Source organism: Porites lutea, chromosome 6 (genome assembly GCF_958299795.1).
Source record: "Porites lutea chromosome 6, jaPorLute2.1, whole genome shotgun sequence".
In the NCBI taxonomy this organism is placed as follows: Eukaryota; Metazoa; Cnidaria; class Anthozoa; order Scleractinia; family Poritidae; genus Porites; species Porites lutea.
In genome coordinates, this window is record NC_133206.1 from 35,075,549 (window position 1) to 35,098,032 (window position 22,484).

General features: G+C 50.2%; 1 protein-coding gene across 1 annotated transcript; it reads left to right on the plus strand.

Moving 5' to 3' along the window:
• The first annotated feature begins 1,053 nt into the window (after positions 1-1,053).
• On the plus strand, positions 1,054-22,419 carry LOC140942223 (uncharacterized). The gene is given in 12 exon segments (XM_073391187.1): positions 1,054-1,072; positions 4,130-6,922; positions 7,040-10,622; positions 10,764-12,362; positions 12,672-15,236; positions 15,318-16,460; positions 16,554-16,754; positions 16,854-18,044; positions 18,153-18,439; positions 18,643-18,756; positions 20,736-20,846; positions 21,935-22,419. Coding segments are annotated over 12 exon segments (14,091 nt in total).
• The last annotated feature ends 65 nt before the right edge of the window (positions 22,420-22,484 follow it).

Genomic DNA, 22,484 nt, shown 5'->3' on the forward strand with positions numbered 1-22,484 from the left:
AGTTTGACTAAGATAACCTCGCAGTCATTAATAGTTGAAAGGGATGTTCAATAGCCCTTATTCACGATACCCGCTATCTGTGCACGCCCTTTACAAAAACAATGTCACGTGGTATTTCAGGGGCAAACAAGTGATATAATTTGCCAATACGAGCAATCGCATTCGAGTTTGTTTATTTTCTCAAAACGAGAGAACGACTTAATAGTCGTGCAAAATGTACAGTTCGAGTTTCGACAAGTTGTACGTCTTTATTACTTTCTGGAGGACATTCATGGTCGCTACTGCATCTAAGAACGTAGCAAATGATGATTTCAGTTTTCAACCATAATCATGATTTGCTATTATCATCTTTCAGATAAAAATGTTCTTATTTGTATGATGTCCACAATTTTCAAACTTGACTTCGGTTTTGTGCATTGGCAGATTTTATCACTTGTTTGGCCCCTTAGAAATCACGTGACATTGCTTTTATCCCGTCAGTCCTTAACCACGTGCAGAGATGGCGGGTATCGTGAATAAGGTCTAATCATATCAAATCCACCATCAGGGGATATTACGAGCTCACAGTGGCTTGCTCTCCAGTTGGCTCAATGCATAGGGCGTTGCGTCCGATCATCGCAAAGGCCAGGGTTCGATTCCTGGTCAAGCCTGAAGTTTTCAGTTTCTTTTTCAACCGCATGGGTTGTTCATTCTACTACAAAGATCATGTTCACTTTCATAAAGAGAATACAGGGATCACGCGAAAGGCGCTTGGACAGTATCAGGAAATCAAAACACTTCTCGGACTAGTAAGAACAAAGTATAACCCCTCTATATTACAAACTACTTCCTTTGTTATTCCCTATAAACTAACAATTTAAATGATCACTAACAGAAGACCCTTTGTCAACGACATTTCATCACCCAAACAGTACTTTTCTTGCCTAACACAGTTAACTTCCTTCACAGGAAACCTATTTGAATAAAAGAGGGCCAAGTACAAGTTAAAAATACAGGAGGTCCAATTCTAAAGAAATGTCCCGTAGGATACGTTTCGTATTCTCCATGTGCATTATGTTCCTCGCATTGGAAGGTAAGATACTACATCTTATGTATTTATGGGAAGTTGTACAGACCGATTAAGAAGGGATGCCACCCGTTAAAGAGGGGTTAGCCTGTGAGCAAGCTCTCCATTTGGGGGATGTTGTGAAAAGTAGACGCGCGAGAGGTACGCGAGACGAGACGCGAAAGCGCGTTCTCGCGCGGCTGGCTTTGCACGCCCAAACAGGAGAGCTTGCTCGCAGGCTAAAGAGGGCTCAAAATATTTTGTGAAAGTGTAGGGACAAACTCAGAGAAACATGGAAGAAATGCCGAAAAACATGCCGTTGAACAACCGGTAGGAAAATTGAAAGAAATAAATAAAGAGATAAAGATGTCCAATCACCACATTCTCGCACTGAAAATAAATTGCAACGTGTTTACAATATGTAATGGACTGGTATTTACAATATGATAATTAAGAACAGTAAAACCTACAAAACCAAGTTCAAACATAGTTACAAAAAATTGTATAAACCAAATGCATGGTTCATTTTGACCTGTGACCATCCCCCCAGGCAACCCCCGGGACAAGCCCAGCCCTGTGGGCCCGGGATGGGGAGTTGTTTAAAGCGGTTCTGTCCCAGGGGTACAGGGGCGTGGCAGCTAAAAAATAACTGGTCTTTACTTTGTGTACTGGACATAGATGACGTAAAACATAAGAACAAAAACATTGAAACAATACCAGAAAACAATGAAGTCTTTTATTTTACGTTATATGTGTTCATTACACGAAGTTTTGACCAAATAACCTCTCTTTGATTTTGCGAAGTACGTGTTATTTCTCGCGTGTTTTGCACGAAGCTGCGAAACTCAAGACTACGTATATTCAAATAAAAACACAGGAATTTGTCGGAGAGTGGTTGGAGAGAAATAACCTACAAAAATTAAAGTCTGTATTTGAAAGTATCTTTTAAAATTTCAAACGAATGAGCGTATGATGCGTACTCGAATGGATTTTATTGCAAAAGAAAGAAGTATTTCTTCAGCCAAGTTTAATAATAGGACAAATTAAATAGACTGTGTATGAAAATGTATACAACGCTTTTTCTCGCGAAGCGACAATAGCCAAGCGAGGCGTGATCTTTCTTTGTTCATACCCCTTTAAATATCTCGCTCTATCGGTTTGGGCGAACGCAGTTACCTAACAACAAGGCAACGTGCAAAAAAAACCGCCATAAACCCGGCCCGGTTTCTTTAGCGGCTGTTTAAGAGGTCAAGAAGTGCTTTTAGCGATAAATTTTAAAGTTAGAAGTACCTTTTATAGAAAATGGATGTGATTTGGACTGTTAGCTTCAAATTAACAGCGGAAATCGAGGTAAGAAAGCATTTGTTTCGGCTTTGCTGGTAACAGTTCTTTCATTGCCATGAAATACGTTTACATTGGTTTTTTAACTGTCAATAGAACGGTTATTTTCCTAAAATATACCTTGGAATTCGTGTTAAATACAGGTCTATCTGTTTTAAACGTCTTTTGCCGGCGAAAGTTCCGTGGAAAAGGCGATAAATCAAAGACTTTACGCCAGATTTCCTTCATTGTTCTAAGTAGTGTAGTGGTAAGGTGAAGTCGCGTCAAGCCGAAGGTGCAGGGTTCGAATCCTACTTATTATACCCTTTCTTTCTTCCTTTTTCTTTTTTTGTTGTTTTTGGTTTGTTTTGTTTGCGTATTTGTTTAGTTGGTTTTTTAAAGTATATATTTTCTTTTCCCTATCGGCTTCTTTCCCTTTCTTTCTGTTCAGACGAACAGTCTGTTAAAATTAGTTAAATGTGTGCCCCGCGTGCGCTGGTTTATTTATATTACACGCACTTCAGTTTAAAATTTAAATGTTCCGTGTACTTTATTTACGCGAAACACCCTACTCATAGTCGCGTAATGAGCGTTGACTTCAGTTGTAAAACCCATTTCAGTTTCTAATCCTTTATTGCTAACCAGATGAAAAGTTGTTAACCGGAAAACCTGAGTGTAAAATGTGAACTGAACTGAACTCCTTTTTTGTTTTCAAATGTATTGTTGTTTTAATTAATTATTAATGGTTTAACTACGTACACGTATTATCCTTCTCTCAAGTAACTCTGAAAACGTCTCGCTTTGCTATTGTTCGGAAAACACTATTGATCTCAAAAAGCTAGATGTACAGAAAACCGATTATGAGGTCGATCAAGAGTTCAAGGGTGGGAATTGTCTTCCTCTGCGTGCTCGGGGGTAGGAAATAGAACACCAGGAAAGAAAAACATTTCAAATATCAGGGGAAATGGTAACAGGTCAAATTGAACCATGCATAAGCACAACTCGTAGACTAAGAATCACATTTAACTTTAAAAGATGTTGTGTTTGCCATTAGGATTGTTCTAGGGAAGAAGCTTTCGCCTAAATCGCTAAATTTTACATTCAAAACAAGTCCAAGAGTTAGAATTTCTAATGGAATGGTCATGGGCTATAGTCACAATCTATCACTACTGGCAGTCAAATAATAAATTTTAACATTTTACTTACGATCTGACCAAATGCAACAGAACTCTCTGTTCTAATGGTTACTGTCTACTATTGAAACAATAAAGAGCAAACAAAAACAAGTTTCTAATAATTGTCAAATGCCTAAGTTGGAGTAAAAGTGTACCCTGATCAAAACATTTAAAGCAACAAATAGCCACACATTAACCGTAAGCAACCATACCCGAAGATTTAAGGTCCGAAAGGGAATCAGTCTACTATTAAATCAAATTAGAACTCCAGGCATTTACAGTGTAATTCTTTTACACTGACTTACAAATAAAGATTTACAAATAATACGCAGTTATTAAATGAAATACAAAATTTATTTCGTTACAGAAAAAACTCAAATAACAATATCAATGTTGTTTTTCTCAAAATATTAAGAAACCTACACCCTCTTCAATCTTCATCAAAAGCAAAGAGATTTCTCCCAACAATATAAAACGGGAATCTAACCCAACAAAAGATCAGCAGGCTTTTAATGTCTCAAAAGAAAAAAAAAAAAAAAAAAAACAAGGCATGTATATATCTTACTCCTCTGTTTCTGACTTAACAAAGGAACGCAAAACTCACAACCCGGGGACTCTAATGCCTCCACATCGCCCAGTTTGTCGCCAAGTGTCTCAGCCAATACCTCTGCTAGCCTCTCAGCAAGAGCGTCGATCAGTGCCTCGGCCTCCACATCACCCAGTGTCTCGCCGAGTCTCTCGCCCACCACCTCTGCTAGCGTGTCAGCCAGCGTGTCTACCAGTGCGTCGGCCTCCACCTCACCCAGTTTGTCACCAAGTGTCTCGGTCTCCACTTCTACTACCGTGAGAGCCACCGTGTCGAACAGTGCCTCAGCCTCCACATCGATCAGAGTGTCACCAAGTGTCTCGGACTCCACCTCTGTTAGCGTGTCAGCCAGCGCGCCGACTAGTGCCTCGGCCTCCACATCGCCCAGTGTGTCACCAAGTGTCTCGGCCTCCACCTCTGCTAGCGTGTCAGCCAGGGTGTCGGCGAGTGGCTCGGCCTCCACATCGCCCAGTATCTCGCCAAGTGTCTCGCCCTCCACCTCTGCTAGCGTGCCAGCCAGCATCTCGACCAGTGCCTCGGCCTCCACATCGCCCAGTTTGTCACCCAGTCTCTCGGCCATCACTTCAACAACCGTGACAGGCAGGGTGTCGACCAGTGCCTCGGCCTCCACATCGCCCAGTGTGTCGCCGAGTGTCTCGCCCTCCACCTCTGGTAGCGTGGCAGCCAGCGTGTCGAGCAGTGCCTCGGCCTCCACATCACTCAGTGTGTCACCAAGTGTCTCGCTCTCCACCTCTGCTAGCGTGTCACCCAGCGTGTCACCCAGTGCCTTGGCCTCAACATCGCCCAGTTTGTCACCAAGTGTCTCGGTCTCCACTTCTACTACCGTGAGAGCCACCGTGTCGAACAGTGCCTCAGCCTCCACATCGATCAGTGTGTCACCAAGTGTCTCGGACTCCACCTCTGCTAGCGTGTCAGCCAGCGCGTCGACTAATGCCTCGGCCTCCACATCGCCCAGTGTGTCACCAAGTGTCTCGGCCTCCACCTCTGCTAGCGTGTCAGCCAGCGTGTCTACCAGTGCCTCAGCCTCCACATCGCCCAGTTTGTCACCAAGTGTCTTGGCCATCACTTCTACTACGGTGAGAGCCACCGTGTCGAACAGTGCCTCAGCCTCCACATCGATCAGAGTGTCACCAAGTGTCTCGGACTCCACCTCTGCTAGCGTGTCAGCCAGCGTGTCGGCGAGTGGCTCGGCCTCCACATCGCCCAGTGTGTCGCCGAGTGTTTCGCCCTCCACCTCTGGTAGCGTGGCAGCCAGCGTGTCGAGCAGTGCCTCGGCCTCCACATCGTTCAGTGTGTCACCAAGTGTCTCGACCGCCACTTCTACTACCGTGTCAGCCAGGATGTCGAGCAGTGCCTCGGCCTCCACATCACTCAGTGTGTCACCAAGTGTCTCGCTCTCCACTTCTGCTAGCGTGTCACCCAGCGTGTTACCCAGTGCCTTGGCCTCCACATCGCCCAGTTTGTCACCAAGTCTCTCGGCCTCCACTCCTACTACTTTGAAAGCTAGCGTGTCAAACAGTGCCTCGGCCTCCATATCTACCAGTGTGCCGGATAGTGTCTCGCCCTCCACCACTGCTAGCGTGTCAGCCAGCGTGTCGACCAGTGCCTCGGTCTCCACATCGCCCAGTGTGTCCGTAAGTTTTTCAGCCTCCACCTCTGCTAGCATGTCAGTCAGTGATTCGACCAGTGCCTCAATCTCAATATCGCCAATTGTGTCGCCAAGTGTCTCGGCCTCAACATCTGCTACCCGGTCATCCGGGGTGTCGACAAGTGCGTTGGACTTTACATCGCCCAGGGTGTCAGCAAGTGTCTCGGCCTTCATTTCTAATACCTTGACGGCCAGCGGGTCGACCAGTGTCTCGCTAAGTGTCTCAGCCTCGGCCTCTGCTAGCGAGTCAGGGAGCGTGTCAACCAGTACCTCAGCCTCCAGATCGCCTAGTGTGTCGCCTAGTGTCTTGGCCTTCACCTCTGTGAGCTTGTCAGCCAGCGTGTCGCGCAGTGCCTCAACCTCAACATCGCCCAGTGTGTCGCCAAGTGTCTCGGCCTTAACCTCTGCTAGCCTGTCTGCCAGAGTATCGACCAGTGCCGTTGACTCCACATCGCCCAGTGTTTCACCAAGTGTCTCGGCCTCCACCTCTGCTACCGTGTCAGCCAGCGTGCCGCGCAGTCCCTTGACCTCAACTTCACCCAGTGTGTCACCAAGTGTTTTGGCCTCCACCTCTGCTAGCGTGTCAGCCAGCGTGTCCACCAGTGCCTCAACTTTAACCTCGCCCAGTGTGTCGGCCTCCGCTTCTGCCAGCGAGTTCGCGAGCATGTCGACCAGTGCCTTGGCTTTTACGTCACTCAGTGTGTCGCCAAGTGTCTCGCCCTTTACCACTGCTAGCCTGTCAGGCAGCATGCGCAGTGCCTCAACCTCAACATCGCCCAGTGTGTCGCCAAGTGTCTCGGCCTTAACCTCTGCAAGCCTGTCTGCCAGAGTATCGACCAGTGCCTTTGACTCCACATCGCCCAGTGTTTCACCAAGTCTCTCGGCCTCCACCTCTGCTACCGTGTCAGCCAGCGTGCCGCACAGTCCCTTGACCTCAACTTCACCCAGTGTGTCACCAAGTGTTTTGGCCTCCACCTCTGCTAGCTTGTCAGCCAGCGTGTCCACCAGTGCCTCAACCTCAACATCGCCCAGTGTGTCACCAAGTGACTTGGCCTTTACTTTTACTACCGTGTCAGTTAGCGTGTTGACGAGTGCCTCGATCTTAACATCGCCAACTGTGTTGCCAAGTGTCTCGGCCTTAACCTCTGCTAGCCTGTCTGCCAGGGTATCGACCAGTGCCTTGGTCTCCACATCGCCCAGTGTGTCACCAAGTGTCTCGGCCTCCACCTCTGCTACCGTGTCAGCCAGCGTGCCGCGCAGTCCCTTGACCTCAACTTCACCCAGTGTGTCACCAAGTGTTTTGGCCTCCACCTCTGCTAGCGTGTCACCCAGCGTGTCCACCAGTGCCTCAACTTTAACAACTCCCAGTGTGTCAACAAGTGTGTCGGCCTCCATTTCTGCCAGCGAGTTCGCGAGCATGTCGACCAGTGCCTTGGCTTTTATGTCACTCAGTGTGTCGCCAAGTGTCTCGCCCTTTACCACTGCTAGCCTGTCAGGCAGCATGTCGACCAGTGGCTCGGTCTCCACATCGGCTAGTGTGTCGGTAAGTTTCTCATCCTCCACCTCTGCTAGTGTGTCAGCCGGGCTGTCAACCAGTGCCTTGGACTCCACGTTGCCCAGGGCCTCAGCAAGTGTCTCCGCCTTTATTTCTAATACTGTGACGGCCAGCATGTCGACCAGTGTGTCGCTAAGTGTCTCGGCCTCCACCTCAATTAGCGACTCAGCCAGCGTGTCGACCAGTGCCCCGGCGTCTACATCACCCAGTGTGTCGCCAAGTGTCTCGGCCTCCACCTCAACTAGCAAGTCAGCCAGCGTGTCGACCAGTGTCTTGGCGTCCATTTCCCCTAGGGTATCGCAAAGGGTCTCCGCCTCAACCTCCACTAGCGAGTCAGGCAGCGTGTCGACCAGTGTCTCAGCGTCCTTATCGCCCAGTGTCTCGCCAAGTGTCTCGGCCTCCACCTCAACTAGCGAGTCAGCCAGCGTGTCCATTAGTGCCTCGGCGTCCACATCGCCTAGTGTGTTGCAAAGTGTCTTGGCCTCAACCTCAAGTAGCAACTCAGCCAGCGTGTCGACCAGTGCCCCGGCGTCTGCATCACTCAGTGTGTCGCGAAGTGTCTCGGCCTCCACCTCAACTAGCGAGTCAGCCAGCGTGTCGACCAGTGGCTCGGCGTCCACATCGCCTAGTGTGTTGCAAAGTGTCTCGGCCTCAACCTCAACTAGCGACTCAGCCAGCGTGTTGACCAGTGCCCTGGCGTCTGCATCACCCAGTGTGTCGCCAAGTGTCTCAGTCTCCACCTCAACTAGCGAGTCAGCCAGCGTGTCGACCAGTGGCTCGGTGTCCACATCCCCTAGTGTGTTGCAAAGTGTCTCGGCCTCAACCTCAACTAGCGACTCAGCCAGCGTGTTTACCAGTGCCACGGCATCTGCCTCACCCAGTGTGTCGCCAAGTGTCTCAGTTTCCACCTCAACTAGCGAGTCACCCAGCGTGTCGACCAGTGGCTCGGCGTCCACATCGACTAGTGTGTTGCAAAGTGTCTCGGCCTCAACCTCAACTAGCGACTCAGCAAGCGTGTTGACCAGTGCCACGCCATCTGCATCACCCAGTGTGTTGCTAAGTGTCTCGGTTTTCACCTCAACTAGCGAGTCAGCCAGCGTGTCGACCAGTGCCCCGGCGTCCACATCGCCTAGTGTGTCGGAAAGTGTCTCGGCCTCAACGTCAACTAGCGAGTCAGCAAGCGTGTCGACCAGTGTCTTGGCGTCCACTTCCCCTAGGGTATCGCAAAGGGTCTCCGCCTCAACCTCCACTAGCGAGTCAGGCAGCGTGTCGACCAGTGTCTCAGCGTCCTTATCGCCCAGTGTCTCGCAAGGTGTCTCGGCCTCCATCTCAACTAGCGAGTCAGCCAGCGTGTCCATTAGTGCCTCGGCGTCCACATCGCCTAGTGTGTTGCAAAGTGTCTTGGCCTCAACCTCAAGTAGCAACTCAGCCAGCGTGTCGACCAGTGCCCCGGCGTCCACATCGCCTAGTGTGTCGGAAAGTGTCTCGGCCTCAACGTCAACTAGCGAGTCAGCAAGCGTGTCGACCAGTGGCTCGGCGTCCACATCGCCTAGTGTGTTGCAAAGTGTCTTGGCCTCAACCTCAACTAGCGAGTCAGCCAGCGTGTTCACCAGTGCCCTGGCGTCTGCATCACCCAGTTTTTCGCCAAGTGTCTTGGTGTCCACTTCAAGTAGCGAGTCAGCCAGCGTGTTCACCAGTGGCTTGGCGTCCACATCGCCTAGTGTGTTGCAAAGTGTCTCGGCCTCAACCTCAACTAGCGACTCAGCCAGCGTGTCGACCAGTGCCTCAACGTTCACATCGCCTAGTGTGTCGCAAAGTGTCTCGGCCTCCACCTCAACTAGCGACTTACCCAGCGTGTCGATTACTGCCCCGGCGTCTACTTCACCCAGTGTTTCGCCAATTTTTTTGGGTTCTACCTCATCTAGCGAGTCAGCCAGCGTGTTGACCAGTGGCTTGGCGTCAACATCGCCTAGTGTGTTGCAAAGTGTCTCGGCCTCAACCTCAACTAGCGAGTCAGCCAGCGTGTTGACCAGTGCCACTGCGTCTGCATCACTCAGTGTGTTGCCAAGTGTCTCGGTTTCCACCTCAACTAGCGAGTCAGCCAGAGTGTCGACCAGTGCCTCGGTGTCCAAATCGCCTAGTTTGTCGGAAAGTGTCTCGGCCTCAACCTCAAGTAGCGAGTCACCCAGCGTGTCGAGCATTGTGTTGGCCTCCATATCCGCTAGTTTGTCGTCAAGTAGCTCGGCCTCTATCTCTGCTATAGTCTCAGTAAGCGTGTCGACCAGTGTGTCAGCATCCACATCTCCTAGTGTGTCGCCAAGTGTCTCGCCCTCAACCTCAACGAGAGAGTCAGCCAGCGTGTCGACCAGTAGCTCTGCGTCCACATCGCCAAGTGTTTCGCCAAGTGTCTCGGCCACCACTTCAACTATCGATTCAGCCAGCGTGTCGTCCAGTGCTTTGGCGTCCACTTCGCCTAGTGTGTCGCGAAGTGTTTCGGACACCTCCTCAACTAGCGAGTTAGCCAGCGTGTCGACCAGTGCCTTGGCGTCCACATCGCCTAGGGTCTCGCAAAGTTTGTCGGCCTCCACCTCAACTACCGACTCAGCCAGCATGTCGACCAGTTCCCCGGCGTCGAAATCACCAAGTGTGTCGCCAAGTGTCTCGGCCTCCACCTCAACTAGCGAGTCAGCAAGCGTGTCGAACAGTGCCTTAGCGTCCACATCGCCCACTGTTTCGCCAAGTGTCTTGGTCTCCACATCAACTAGTGAGTCAGCCAGCGTGTCCACCAGTGTCTCAACTTCAACATCGCCCAGTGTGTCACCAAGTGTGTCGGCCTTCGCTTCTGCCATCGAGACAGCAAGCATGTCAATCAGTGCCTCAGCCTCCACATGGCCCAGTGTCTCACCTAATGACTTGGCCTTCACTTCTACTACCATTACAGCGAGTTTGTCGACCAGTGCCTTGGCTTTTACCTCGCTCAGTGTGTGGCCAAGTGTCTCGCCCTTTACCACTGCTAGCGTGTCTTGCAGCGTGTCGACCAGTGCCTCGGTCTCCACATCGGCTAATGTGTTCGTAAGTTTCTCAGCCTCCACCTCCGCTAGTGTGTCAGTCAGTGTGTGGACCAGTGCCTCAATCTCAATATCGCCAAGTGTGTCACCAAGTGTCTCGGCCTCAACATCTGCTAGGCTGTCAGCCGGGGTGTCGACCAGTGCCTTGGACTCCACGTCGCCCAGAGTGTCAGCAAGTATCTCGGCCTTCACTTCTAATACTGTGTTGGCCAGCATGTCGACCAGTGTATTGCTAAGTGTCTCGGCCTCTACCTCAACTAGCGAGTCAGCCAGCATGTCGACCAGTGCCTCGGCGTCCACATCGCCTAGTGTGTCGCAAAGTGTCTCAGCCTCCACCTCAACTAGCGACTCAGCCAGCGTGTCGACCAGTGCCCTGGCGACTACATCACCCAGTGTATCGCTAAGTGTCTCGGCCTCCACCTCCACTAGCGAGTCAGCCAGCGTGTCAACCAGTGTCTCAGAGTCCACATCACCCAGTGTGTCGCCAAGTGTCTCGGCCTCCACCTCAACTAGCGAGTCAGTCAGCGTGTCGACCAGTGCCTCGGCTTCCACATCGCGTAGTGTGTCGCAAAGTGTCTCGGCCTCAACCTCAACTAGCGACTCAGCCAGCGTGTTCACTAGTGCCCCGGCATCTGCATCACCCAGTGTGTCGCCAAGTGTCTCGGTTTCCACCTTAACTAGCGAGTCAGCCAGCGTGTCGACCAGTGCCTTGGTGTCCACATTGCCTAGTGTGTCGGAAAGTGTCTCTGCCTCAACCTCAACTAGCGACTCAGCCAGCGTGTTGACCAGTGCCCTGGCATCTGCATCACCCAGTGTGTCGCCAAGTGTCTCGGTTTCCACCTCAACTAGCGAGGCAGCCAGCGTTTTGACCAGTGGCTCGGCGTCCACATCGCCTAGTGTGTTGCAAAGTGTCTCGGCCTCAACCTCAACTAGCGACTCAGCGAGCGTGTTGACCAGTGCCACGGGATCTGCATCACCCAGTGTGTCACCAAGTGTCTCGGTTTTCACCTCAACTAGCAAGTCAGCCAGCGTGTCGACCAGTGCCCCGGCATCCACATCGCCTAGTGTGTCGGAAAGTGTCTCGGCCTCACCGTCAACTAGCGAGTCAGCCAGCGTGTCGACCAGTGGCTTGGCGTCCACATCGCCTAGTGTGTTGCAAAGTGTCTTGGTCTCCACCTCAACTAGCGAGTCAGCCAGTGTGTCGAGCAGTGGCTTGGTGTCCTCTTCCCCTAGGGTATCGCAAAGTGTCTCGGCCTCAACCTCAACTAGCGAGTCAGCCAGCGTGTCGACCAGTGCCTCAACGTTGACATCGCCTAGTGTGTCGCAAAGTGTCTCGGCCTCCACCTCAACTAGCGACTTAACCAGCGTGTCGATTACTGCCCCGGCGTCTACTTCACCCAGTGTTTCGCCAAGTTTTTTGGCCTCTACCTCAACTAGCGAGTCAGGCAGCGTGTCGACCAGTGGCTCGGCGTCCACTTCCCTTAGCGTGTCGCAAAGTGTCTTGGTCTCAACCTCAAGTAGCGACTCAGCCAGCGTGTCGACCAGTGCCCCGGCGTCTGCATCACCCAGTGTGTCGCCAAGTGTCTCGGTCTCCACATCAACTAGTGAGTCAGCCAGCGTGTCCACCAGTGTCTCAACTTCAACATCGCCCCTTGTGTCACCAAGTGTGTCGGCCTCCACTTCTGCCAGCGAGTCAGCGAGCATGTCAATCAGTGCCTCAGCCTCCACATTGCCCAGTGTGTCACCTTATGACTTGGCCTTCACTTCTACTACCATTACAGCGAGTTTGTCGACCAGTGCCTTGGCTTTTACGTCGCTCATTGTGTCGCCAAGTCTCTCGCCCTTTACCACTGCTAGCGTGTCTTGCAGCGTGTCGACCAGTGCCTCGGTCTCCACATCGGCTAATGTGTTCGTAAGTTTCTCAGCCTCCACCTCTGCTAGTGTGTCAGTCAGTGTGTGGACCAGTGCCTCAATCTCAATATCGCCAAATGTGTCACCAAGTGTCTCGGCCTCAACATCTGCTAGCCTGTCAGCCGGGGTGTCGACCAGTGCCTTGGACTCCACGTCGCCCAGAGTGTCAGCAAGTATCTCGGCCTTCACTTCTAATACTGTGTTGGCCAGCATGTCGACTAGTGTGTTGGTAAGTGTCTCGGCCTCTACCTCAACCAGTGAGTCAGCCAGCGTGTCGACCAGTGCCTCGGCGTCCACATCGCCTAGTGTGTCGCAAAGTGTCTCAGCCTCCACCTCAACTAGCGAGTCAGCCAGCCTGTCGACCAGTGCCTCGGTGTTCACATTGCCTAGTGTGTCGGAAAGTGTCTCTGCCTCAACCTCAAGTAGCGAGTCAGCCAGCGTGTCGACCAGTGCGTCGGCCTCCAGATCCGCCAGTTTGTCGTCAAGTAGCTCGGCCTCTATCTCTGCTATAGTCTCAGCAAGCGTGTCGACCAGTGTGTCAGCGTCCACATCTCCTAGTGTGTCGCCAAGTGTCTCGGCCTCAACCTCAACTAGAGAGTCAGCCAGCGTGTCGACCAGTAGCTCTGCGTCCACATCGCCAAGTGTGTCGCCAAGTGTCTCGGCCACCACCTCAACTATCGATTCAGCCAGCGTGTCGTTCAGTGCTTTGGCGTCCACTTCGCCTAGTGTGTCGCCAAGTTTTTCGGCCACCTCCTCAACTAGCGAGTCAGCCAGCGTGTCGACCAGTGCCTTGGCGTCCACATCGCCTAGGGTCTCGCAAAGTGTGTCGGCCTCCACCTCAACTACCTACTCAGCCAGCATGTCGACCAGTTCCCTGGCGTCTAAATCACCAAGTGTGTCGCCAAGTGTCTCGGCCTCCACCTCAACTAGCGAGTCAGCAAGCGTGTCGAACAGTGCCTTTGCGTCCACATCGGCCACTGTTTCGCCAAGTGTCTTGGTCTCCACATCAACTAGTGAGTCAGCCAGCGTGTCTACCAGTGTCTCAACTTCAACATCGCCCAGTGTGTCACCAAGTGTGTCGGCCTCCGCTTCTGCCAGCGAGTCAGCGAGCATGTCAATCAGTGCCTCAGCCTCCACATTGCCCAGTGTGTCACCTAATGACTTGGCCTTCACTTCTACTACCATTTCAGCGAGTTTGTCGACCAGTGCCTTGGCTTTTACGTCGCTCAGTGTGTCGCCAAGTGTCTCGCCCTTTACCACTGCTAGCGTGTCTTGCAGCGTGTCCACATCGGCTAATGTGTTCGTAAGTTTCTCAGCCTCCACCTCTGCTAGTGTGTCAGTCAGTGTGTGGACCAGTGCCTCAATCTCAATATCACCAAGTGTGTCACCAAGTGTCTCGGCCTCAACATCTGCTAGCCTGTCAGCCGGGGTGTCGACCAGTGCCTTGGACTCCACGTCGCCCAGAGTGTCAGCAAGTATCTCAGCTTTCACTTCTAATACTGTGTTGGCCAGCATGTCGACCAGTGTGTTGCTAAGTGTCTCGGCCTCTACCTCAACTAGCGAGTCAGCCAGCGTGTCGACCAGTGCCTTGGCGTCTACATCGCCTAGTGTGTCGCAAAGTGTCTCAGCCTCCACCTCAACTAGCGACTCAGCCAGCGTGTCGACCAGTGCCCCGGCGACTACATCACCCAGTGTGTCGCCAAGTGTCTCGGTTTTCACCTCAACTAGCGAGACAGCCAGCGTGTCGACCAGTGCCTCGGCGTCCACATCGCCTAGTGTGTCGGAAAGTGTCTCGGCCTCAACGTCAACTAGCGACTCAGCCAGCGTGTCGACCAGTGCCCCGGCGACTACATCACCCAGTGTGTCACCAAGTGTCTCGGTTTTCACCTCAACTAGCGAGTCAGCCAGCGTGTCGACCAGTGGCTCGGCGTCCACATCGCCTAGTGTGTTGCAAAGTGTCTTAGCCTCAACCTCAACTAGCGACTCAGCCAGCGTGTTCACCAGTGCCCTGGCGTCTGCATCACCCAGTGTGTCGCCAAGTGTCTTGGTCTCCACATAAACTAGCGAGTCAGCCAGCATGTCGACCAGTGTCTCAAAGTCCACATCGCCCAGTGTGTCGTCAAGTGTCTTGGCTTCCACGTCAACTAGCGAGTCAGCCAGCGTGTCGACCAGTGCCCCGGCGTCTGCATCTCCCAGTTTGTCGCCAAGTGTCTCGGACTCCACCTCAACTAGCGAGTCAGCCAGCGTGTCGACCAGTGCCTCGGCTTCCACATCGCGTAGTGTGTCGGAAAGTGTCTCGGCCTTAACCTCAACTAGCGTCTCAGCCAGCGTGTTCACCAGTGCCCCGGCATCTGCATCACCCAGTGTGTCGCCAAGTGTCTCGGTTTCCACCTCAAGTAGCGAGTCAGCCAGCGTGTCGACCAGTGTCTCGCCTTCCACATCGCGTAGTGTGTCGGAAAGTCTCTCGGCGTCAACCTCAACTAGCGACTCAGCCAGCGTGTTCACCAGTGCCCCGGCGTCTGCATCACCCAGTGTGTCGCCAAGTGTCTCGGTTTCCACCTCAACTAGCGTGTCAGCCAGCGTGTCGACCAGTGTCTCGGTGTCCACATTGCCTAGTTTGTCGGAAAGTGTCGCGGCCTCAACCTCAACTAGCGACTCAGCCAGCGTGTTGACCAGTGCCACGGCGTCTGCATCACCCAGTGTGTCGCCAAGTTTCATGGTTTCCACCTCAACTAGCGAGTCAGCCAGCGTGTCGACCAGTGGCGCGGCGTCCACATCGCCTAGTGTGTTGCAAAGTGTCTCTGCCTCAACCTTAACTAGCGACTCAGCCAGCGTGTTGACCCGTGCCCTGGCATCTGCATCACCCAGTGTGTCGCCAAGTGTCTTGGTTTCCACCTCAACTAGCGTGTCAGCCAGCGTGTCGACCAGTGGCTCGGCGTCCACATCGCCTAGTGTGTTGCAAAGTGTCTCGGCCTCAACCTCAACTAGCGACTCAGCAAGCGTGTTGACCAGTGCCACGGCATCTGCATCACCCAGTGTGTCGCCAAGTGTCTCGGTTTTCACCTCAACTAGCAAGTCAGCCAGCGTGTCGACCAGTGCCCCGGCGTCCACATCGCCTAGTGTGTCGGAAAGTGTCTCGGCCTCAACGTCAACTAGCGAGTCAGCCAGCGTGTCGACCAGTGGCTTGGTGTCCACATCGCCTAGTGTGTTGCAAAGTGTCTTGGTCTCCACCTCAACTAGCGAGTCAGCCAGTGTGTCGAGCAGTGGCTTGGCGTCCACTTCCCCTAGCGTATCGCAAAGTGTCTCGGCCTCAACCTCAACTAGCGAGTCAGCCAGCGTATCGACCAGTGCCTCAACGTTCACATCGCCTAGTGTGTCGCAAAGTGTCTCGGCCTCCACCTCAACTAGCGACTTAGCCAGCGTGTCGATTACTGCCCCGGCGTCTACTTCACCCAGTGTTTCGCCAAGTTTTTTGGCCTCTACCTCAACTAGCGAGGCAGGCAGCGTGTCGACCAGTGGCTCGGCGTCCACTTCCCTTAGCGTATCGCAAAGTGTCTTGGTCTCAACCTCAAGTAGCGACTCAGCCAGCGTGTCGACCAGTGCCCCGGCGTCTGCATCACCCAGTGTGTCGCCAAGTGTCTCGGTCTCCACATCAACTAGTGAGTCAGCCAGCGTGTCCACCAGTGTCTCAACTTCAACATCGCCCAGTGTGTCACCAGGTGTGTCGGCCTCCGCTTCTGCCAGCGAGTCAGCGAGCATGTCAATCAGTGCCTCAGCCTCCACATTGCCCAGTGTGTCACCTAATGAGTTGGCCTTCACTTCTACTACCATTACAGCGAGTTTGTCGCCCAGTGCCTTGGCTTTTACGTCGCTCAGTGTGTCCTTAAGTGTCTCGCCCTTTACCACTGCTAGCGTGTCAGGCAGCGTGTCGACCAGTGCCTCGGTCTCCACATCGGCTAATGTGTCCGTAAGTTTCTCAGCCTCCACCTCTGCTAGTGTGTCAGTCAGTGTGTCGACCAGTGCCTCAATCTCAATATCGCCAAGTGTGTCACCAAGTGTCTCGGCCTCAACATCTGCTAGCCTGTCAGCCGGGGTGTCGACCAGTGCCTTGGACCCCTCGTCGCCCAGAGTGTCAGCAAGTATCTCGGCCTTCACTTCTAATACTGTGTTGGCCAGCATGTCGACCAGTGTGTTGCTAAGTGTCTCGGCCTCTACCTCAACTAGCGAGTCAGCCAGCGTGTCGATCAGTGCCTCGGCGTCCACATCGCCCAGTGTGTCGCCAAGTGTCTCGGCCTCCACCTCCACTAGCGAGTCAGCCAGCGTGGCGACCATTGTCTCTGAGTCCACATCGCCCAGTGTGTCGCCAAGTTTCTCGGCCTCCACCTCAACTAGCGAGTCAGCCAGCGTGTCGACCAGTGCCCCGGCGTCTGCATCACCCAGTGTGTCGCCAAGTGTCTCGGCCTCCACCTCAACTAGCGAGTCAGCCAGCGTGTCGACCAGTGCCTCAGCTTCCACATTGCGTAGTGTGTCGGAAAGTGTCTCGGCTTCAACCTCAACTAGCGACTCAGCCAGCGTGTTCACCAGTGCCCCGGCATCTGCATCACCCAGTGTGTCGCCAAGTGTCTCGGTTTCCACCTCAAGTAGCGAGTCAGCCAGCGTGTCGACCAGTGCCTCGGTGTCCACATTGCCTAGTGTGTCAGAAAGTGTCTCTGCCTCAACCTCAACTAGCGAGTCAGCCAGCGTGTCGACCAGTGCGTCGGCCTCCAGATCCGCCAGTTTGTCGTCAAGTAGCTCGGCCTCTATCTCTGCTATAGTCTCAGCAAGCGTGTCGACCAGTGTGTCAGCGTCCACATCTCCTAGTGTGTCGCCAAGTGTCTCGGCCTCTATCTCTGCTAGCGTGACAGCAAGCATGTCCACCAGTGCCTCGGCCTCCACATCGCCTAGAGTGTCAGCAAGTGTGTTCGCCTTCACTTCTATTACTGTGACGGCCAGCGTATCGACTGGTGTCTCACTGAGTTTTTTGGCCTCCACTTCTGCTAGCGAGTCAGACAGCGGGTCAACCAGTGCCTCAACCTCCGGGTCGATTAGTGTGTCGCCTAGTGTCTCGGCCTTCACCTCTGTGAGCTTGTCAGCCAGCGTGTTGCGCAGTGGCTCAACCTTAACATCGCCCAGTGTGTCGCCAAGTGTGTCGGCCTCTGCTTCTGCCAGCGAGTCAGCGAGCATGTCGACCAGTGCCGCAGCCTTTACATTGCCCATTGTGTCACCAAGTGACTTGGCCTTCACTTCTACTACCGTGACAGCTTTTGTGTCGACCAGTGTTTCGGTTTTTACGTCGCTCAGTGTGTCGCCAAGTGTCTCGCCCTCCACCACTGCTAGCGTGTCAGCCAGCGAGTCGACCAGTGCTTCGGTCTCCACATCGCCCAATGTGTCCCTTAGTGTCTCAGCCTCCACCTCTTCTAGCGTGTCAGTCAGTGTGTCAACCAGTGCCTCAATCTCAATATCGCCAAGTGTGTTGCCAAGTGTCTCGGCCTCAACCTCTGCTATTCTGTTTGCCCGGGTGTTGACTAGTGCCTTGGACTCCACATCGCCCAGTGTGTCGCCAAGTGTCTCGGCCTTCACCTCTGCTACCATGTCAGCCAGCGTGTCGCGCAGTGCCTCGACCTCAACTTCAGCCAGTGTGTCACCAAGTGTTTGGGACTTCACCTCTGCTACCTTGTCAGCCAGCTTGTCGACCAGTGCCTCGGCCTCCACATCGCCCAGTGCCTCGGCCTCCACATCGCCCAGTGTGTCGCCAAGTTTCGTGGTCTCCTCCTCTGCTGTCAGGCCTTTTGCTAGCAGCTTGTTGACCAGTGCCTCAGCGTCCACGTCGGCTAGTGTTTCGCGAAGTTTCTCGACCTCTACCGGTCCTGCTACCCTGTCCGCCAGCAGCCTGTCGACTAGTCCGCTTTTTTCGCTTGTTTCTGAGTCGTTGTCTTTTACTGTTTCTGCTAGTGTGCCTGGAGTATCTGTTGGAGAGAATTTTACGACCTCTTCTTTAGTTCCTTCTTTTTCTTCTTTGTTAGTATCTTCGTCATGCCTGGCAGGATTTTCTGGGGTCAATTGTTCTGAAGGTTAGTTCGGAATTTGTTTTTCTATTTGTTTGTCGAGTTTGAGTCGTTTGAAGGTAAAGTGGAATAGAGCAGTGTTTGTTTTGTTTTGGGAGCGAAATAGTTTGAATACTTTGACTTTCGTCAAGGTCGTATGATTTTTAAATATCTTTGTTAGTCTCGTAATAGTAATACGTTTGGAAGATTTCTTATTTCATTTTTTTTAGATATCAATGATTGTTTGGGTGTGACATGCCTTAACAATGGCACTTGCATGGACCAAGTGAATGGATATACTTGTCAATGCAACGTTGGCTTTTATGGACTCAATTGCGAAATAGGTATTGTTTACCTAAGTTTCTTTCTATACTTTTAAAGCTTTTTTTTGGTTTTGTTAATGGTGTCGATTTCATGGGTTTTCAAGGAGTCCTTGACACGCTTGACACGATGAAACTTATGTTATTTCATATTGTAGCCACCCTCATAACCCGGGACAGGACGAACCGATTATTCCCTTAATGGACTTCATATTTTGGCAAAACAACTCGCTATTACTCTCTAATTTAAAGATGATGACGCCAAATTGTTTCCTCTTTTGCTGAGGATTTTGACAAACTAATAATGCGTTATACGTTTGTACAGGTCCCGAGATTTATTAATGTTTTGGGCGTGACTTTCTTTTTTTCAAACAGAGTTTTCAATTAAGGTTTTTTTATCCTTAGACATTGAATTATAAAGAGAGCCAAAACCATATATTTCTTGTTACTGTCCTCTAGCGTTGATGTTTAAAAAGTCGTCTGTTAACAATCCATTTTAGAAAAATTCATTTTCAATACGAAACAAGTCATAACGTGACAAATGTGAACATAGGTATTTTCTCGCCAACGTTTTGTGATATATACTAATCCCTTTAGAGTTTTGGTGATGTTATTATTTTATTCAGTTTTACTCGATTCAACGTAAACTGCTACATCTGTTTCAATTATTTGTGTTTTAATACGTTGAATTGTCTGTTCTAGTAAAGAAGGGCTCGTATTGAGGATCGTTTGTTCTTTGAAAACATTTAGATATAAACATGTACAAAAACAATCGTATTTATTCAAGGGCGCAAGCAGTGTGACTAAAATGTTCCTGAAATCCTTTTAAAACCTTGCTTTCTCTGGGTTTGTTGTTTTTAGCCTTTTTCGCGTTTGGAATGGCGAATACTAGATAAACCAAATTCACTACAAGAGTTTTGCTTAAGGCTTACTTTTTACAACCAATACGAAAACTGATTACTTTTTATAACCTGTTCTTTCTTTCATTCTCGATCAGAAAAAGAATTTCTATAAGATTCAAAGTGTATTTTGAACCTGTTAACGCGAGGTCACACATCATCTCAAATCTTGAAAACATGCATTATCGTTACAGAAATGAAATAATTATGCCCGACTTCACAACCAAACTAAAACCAGGGAAAAATATAATTACTCATACTCACTTGCTATGCAGTTCCTGGAGGCCAGCAGGTGAGGTCAACAACACTTAAGCTTTGCTGAATGATCTCTCAAAAAAGCGGCCATTGATAAATCTCGTTGACTTTATGGAACGCTTTTTTTTAAAACGAACACAAAACAAGCAAACGAACGCTGAACGAATAAAAACCTGGTAGCAGCTGTATTTAATTCTGTGGCGGTAGGTGAAGAATACAAAAGTGAAAAAAACGTAATATGACACAGAGCTTTAGTTGTCGATGCAGCACAAATATGTACGCATGAATTAACCAGTCAAAATTCTGACCAAGCTTAGACAAGATTGGTCCTGGAGCGTAGCTAAGCTATAAGGAAAGCATAAGTTTTTTTACCGCGGCGTCACTTAACAGGTTTGCTTTTGTCCAAAACAAACGCATATACATTCATGGGATTCCCTTCCCCTCCCTTACAGAGTCTCCGTTTCCCATTTACTAGTGTCTGTGGGGACGTACGTACGTACACTGCGCTGACGTCACAACCAAATTCAAAGGGTTCAAATTTTTATAGCAGAGAGGCTAGCGTGGAAGCACCTCTAACAACAGCTTACGAAATAAGGCTATTTAAATATCTGAAGGAGATTTAAATAGCAATTAGAAACGTAACAATAAGTGTTTGTGAGGTAAGGCGTGATCGTTATCGCTTTGATAGTAAATGAAAAACAACGCGTTGTGAAAATACGTACTTTCTAGTTCAAGAACCATATACCTTGCCTTAAAGTTTCAGTGAGAAGCAGAATACAACTTGACAGAAACTTGGTTTATTTTACATCTTTCTCGTAAAGGGCTTGATGACACGTTTTCTTATTTCAGCTCCAGACGCGTGTAATCCAGATCCGTGTGAACATGGAATATGTTCCATAAGTGGTGACTCCTACAGTTGCAGTTGTGACCCAGGCTATGAAGGCGAAAACTGTGACATAGGTAATGATATCAATTTGGCACTTTATGTGCCATGAGAGTATTTAGATGAAAACTAACGGACGCTGAATTAATAACGCCTTTATCTGTCGAAATTAATAAATACATATGTAATGTGCGTTGTTAGATAAAAAATACATTCCCGAGAAGTGGATTTTGGAAGTGGTGGAAGGAAATTTACACATCTAAATATTGCAGTTGAGCCTAGACCTAAGATGTTAGCCCGCGTGCCCCTTGGTACATTGAGGAAATCAAGGAGCAGAAAGTGACCTGTCGTGGGCTTGAAAGGCGATGGCGTCCTTCCCGACTCACTTCCAGCTATCAATCTTATACCGACTAACGCAGTGTTGCAAAGCACACCATTTTCAAATCAAAAATGGATTACTATTCTAGCCTGCTCTATTCAGCTGAAAGTGACAGCAAACCCCTGTTTCGCACAATTACTCGTGTTCTTCACAGGAAAGCAGATAAACGTTTCCCTACCAGCTCTTCTGCAGTTGATCTCGCCAATAAATTCATCCACTTTTTTGAGGAGAAAATCGTCAATATCAGAAGTAATCTTGGTACACCTGTAATTCCTGATTTCTTCAGAACCCCAGATACTTCATCACTAACCTGTCAGCTTGTAAATTTTGCACCAACTTCTTACACCGAACTGTCGAACATTGCTAACAATATCATCATGAAATCCTGTATTTTGGATCCGCTTCCCGCCACCCTACTGAGCAGCGATTTACTTTTACCAATTATCCTGAAGATTGTCAACTTGTCACTGGAATCCGGTTATTTTCCGTCTTCTTTGAAAACTGCTGTTCTATCCCCTCTACTTAAGAAAGCCAACTTAGATCATGAAGTTCTTGCAAACTACAGACCTATTTCAAACCTCAAGGTGATCTAGCCAATTAAACACCAGTAATGTAACCTCCCCAAGGGTGGTTTCTTTTTGCCGTGTAAGTGGTAAATAGTTTGTTTTTAAGCGTTTACAGTCCTATGGACGACTGAATGATATAAGCATATTCCAATGTGATTTTACTAATAGCGACTTCGCATTGTTGGAAACAGAATATTTAGCAATATTTCTTCTTTCTTAGAGCAAGAACCATTACAGTTTGAAGTTCAGATGGAAATACTTGAGCTAGGCTCTAATTACGGCTCCTCCCTGGCTAACAATGACACAGACAGTTTCCGCGCTCTATCTAACGCCTTAACTGATGACGTTTTCGAGCCATACTTCAGAAGCCAATTTCCAAGTTTTGACAGAATGGAAATTGTTGGCTACTACCAAGGATTTCCAGGTTTAGGAGTTCGATACAAGCTTTACTTCCTCGCTTCCTCTAATGTAACAAATGTCAGCATTGCTCTTTCTCTTCGTGAAGCCAACAAGACGAAAGACATAAATTTCTTCACCATTGGGGGAAATTTGCAGGTGTCCGAAATACTTCCGATCTTGTTATCAACAGCACCGGCTACTACCATAGCATCTCCAGGTATGTTGACGTATGTTGACGCAAATGTGATATTTTTAGATAAGTGCATTATTTCTAGCAGTAGTCTTGTTATCTGTGTTGTAAACTAGACACCACAATGACGCATTTTCAGTTTTATGGACCTTATAGAATAAGTTAGGCGAAGCAATCGTTG